The 2500-nt window shown below is 51.1% G+C and overlaps 2 protein-coding genes across 3 annotated transcripts in view; one reads left to right on the top strand and one right to left on the bottom strand.

Moving 5' to 3' along the window:
- Positions 1 to 2500, bottom strand: part of LOC143291720 (uncharacterized) — a 33382-nt gene that overhangs the window by 27616 nt on the left and 3266 nt on the right. The gene's annotated exons all lie outside the window — the stretch shown is intronic.
- The window catches only part of LOC143291539 (uncharacterized), a 4011-nt gene continuing 3504 nt past the window's right edge, over positions 1994 to 2500 (top strand). The window contains exon 1 of the mRNA XM_076601439.1: positions 1994 to 2500. This exon is cut by the window's right edge and continues 241 nt beyond it. Within this exon, the coding sequence (XP_076457554.1) occupies positions 1994 to 2500 (507 nt within the window).

The raw sequence follows: 2500 nt of genomic DNA, 5'->3' as shown, positions 1-2500 counted from the left end.
ACTCTACATCACAAACTGCTACAGTTCACCAAGTACAAGGCTACACCTCCACACCCTCCAGCTGTTTACAGAGAAACATCTCATCACTGGTGACTTCAGTGGCCACTCACCCGCATGGGGGTAGGAGACCACTGACTCCAGAGGAGAGGAGACCAGGACTGGATGACGGACAACCAGTTGATACTGATCAACAAGCCTCAGGACAAGCCATCCTACTACTCCAGAGCCTGGAAAAAAACATCCACCCCCGACCTTGCCCTTGCCACGGAAGACATCCAGAAGCGGGTCGGTAGAGTCGTCAACAACCAGCTTGGTGGAAGTGACCACCTACCCATCACTCTCTACATCTCTGACATGAAGACCACCACAGAATACTGCAGAAAGAGAGCCAGCTGGAACTTTAAAAGGGCGAAATGGACAGACTACCAGCTCCATGTAGAGACCCTCTGTAACATCACCTTCACAGAGGACTTCAACCGGAACACAAAGCATCTGACGGAAGCCATTCTCGGTGCAGCCACGAAATCCATCCCCCGTGGATTCAGGAAGGACTACAAACCCTACTGGTCCCAAACACTGGCCAATCTCCATCAGAAGCTGTCCATGGCCAGAGAAAGCATGGAACTAAACCCCAACACTGAGACAACCACCAGGCACAATGAGCTGAAAGAGGAGTTCAACACCACCAAAGTCAGGGAACTCCAACAAAGCTGGCATAACAAGACATCATCGCTCAGCCTGGAAAGCAGCACAGGGGAACTATGGCGACTCGTCAAGACCCTCAACGAGGACGCCACATCCACTCGTGGTACAACAGTACTGGAAGAAGATAGCAGTTTCCACACTGGGAAAAGTGCGGCAAATCTCCTTGCAGACGCCTTTAGAAACGAAAGCATAATAAAGGTCCCACCACAAAGAAGGAAAGAAGTTGAGCGCCAACTTCAGAATCAGACTCAGCTGCAGACCATCACGTCCCCAACCATGACCTCAAACTTTACCATGGCAGAATTCAACGATGCAATCAAGAAGCTCCAGAACAAGAAAGCCCCAGGCAAAGACAGAGTCTGCAACGAAATGATCAAGCACCTTGGGCCATCTGCTAGACAGAAACTACTTGAGCTCTTTAACCAGTTGTGGAACACCGGCATCTTCCCATCAGCGTGGAAGGAAGCCACGATCATCCCTATTCCGAAAAAGGAGAAAGCCCCCAAGAACAAGAACAGCTACAGACCCATCAGCTTGCTCAGCTGCCTCGGCAAGACTCTCGAGCGCATGGTCAACAAGCGACTGATGTGGCAGACGGCCTTCAGGAAAAATAGAAACACTGAAGACCAGCTCATCCACTTGGCACTGTCAATAGAGAACGCCTTCCAGGAGAAGAAGAAAGTCATCGCCATATTCATAGACCTATCCAAGGCCTTTGATAAGGTGTGGAAACTAGGCCTCCTCCTGAAGCTATCAACTATGGGAATGACAGGGCATGTGTTCAGTTGGGTCAAAAGCTTCCTGAGCCACAGAACGGCAAGAGTCAAGCTCAACGGCAACCATCAGGGAAGGAGTCCCACAGGGAGGCGTCATCTCTCCCACCCTCTTTGTCGTCTTCATCAACGACATCACACAAGGCCTGACCACCCACATTTCCCGAGCCTTGCATGCTGATGACTTTGCGATGTTGACGCCCTGAACAACACCTCAAAATGGGCGCAGGACTGGTGTGTCACCATCAACAGTCTCAAGACAGTGGCCACCTGTTTTTCTCTTTCCACCACAACTGAGAACATCAAACTGACGGTCAACAACCAGCAAATTCCACAAGAAGACACGCCAACCTACCTCGGTGTCAAACTGGACAGGAGACTGACATGGAACCCCACATCAAAGAGACAGAAAAGAGGGCTACAAAAAGGCTGTCCCTCATGAAGAAACTAGCGGGCACCAAATGGGGAGCCAACAACACCATCCTCAAACAGCTATACACAGGCAACATCCAGTAATGGAATACGGATCATCAGCCTGGGCCACTGCTGCACAAACCAACACAAGCAGGCTGGCCAAAGTGCAAAACACAAGCATGCGGATCATCACTGGGGGACTGAAAACCACTCCCATCATCACCCTTGAAGCAACCACAGGACTCGCTCCCCTGGACACCAGACGAGAAGAGAAAGTTCTCATACAGCATGAAAAACTCCAAAGACTTCCCTCACACCCAGCCCAGCAACAGCTGCAAGAACCAACCAAAAATAGACTGAAGAGAAGCAGCTTCAACCACCTGGCAAAAGAACTGCTGAGAACCCACAGCGACATCCTCCCCAGTAACCCTGAAGAACGAGAGCCTCTCCAGGATGCCGAAGAATGGAATCTTCAGCAGGACGGCGTGTTCTACGCCACAGACGTGCCAGGAGTGACCAGCAAGGGAGACCAGCCAGACTACATGCTGAAGACCCTCATGCTGGAGATGCTGCACGCAAAGTACAACGCCTCAGTGTGGACTCGCATC

The sequence above is a fragment of the Babylonia areolata genome, chromosome 17, assembly GCF_041734735.1.
Source record: "Babylonia areolata isolate BAREFJ2019XMU chromosome 17, ASM4173473v1, whole genome shotgun sequence".
Lineage (NCBI taxonomy): Eukaryota > Metazoa > Mollusca > Gastropoda > Neogastropoda > Buccinidae > Babylonia > Babylonia areolata.
Note: the sequence above shows the minus strand (reverse complement) of the source record. Positions and strands in the feature narration are given on the sequence as shown.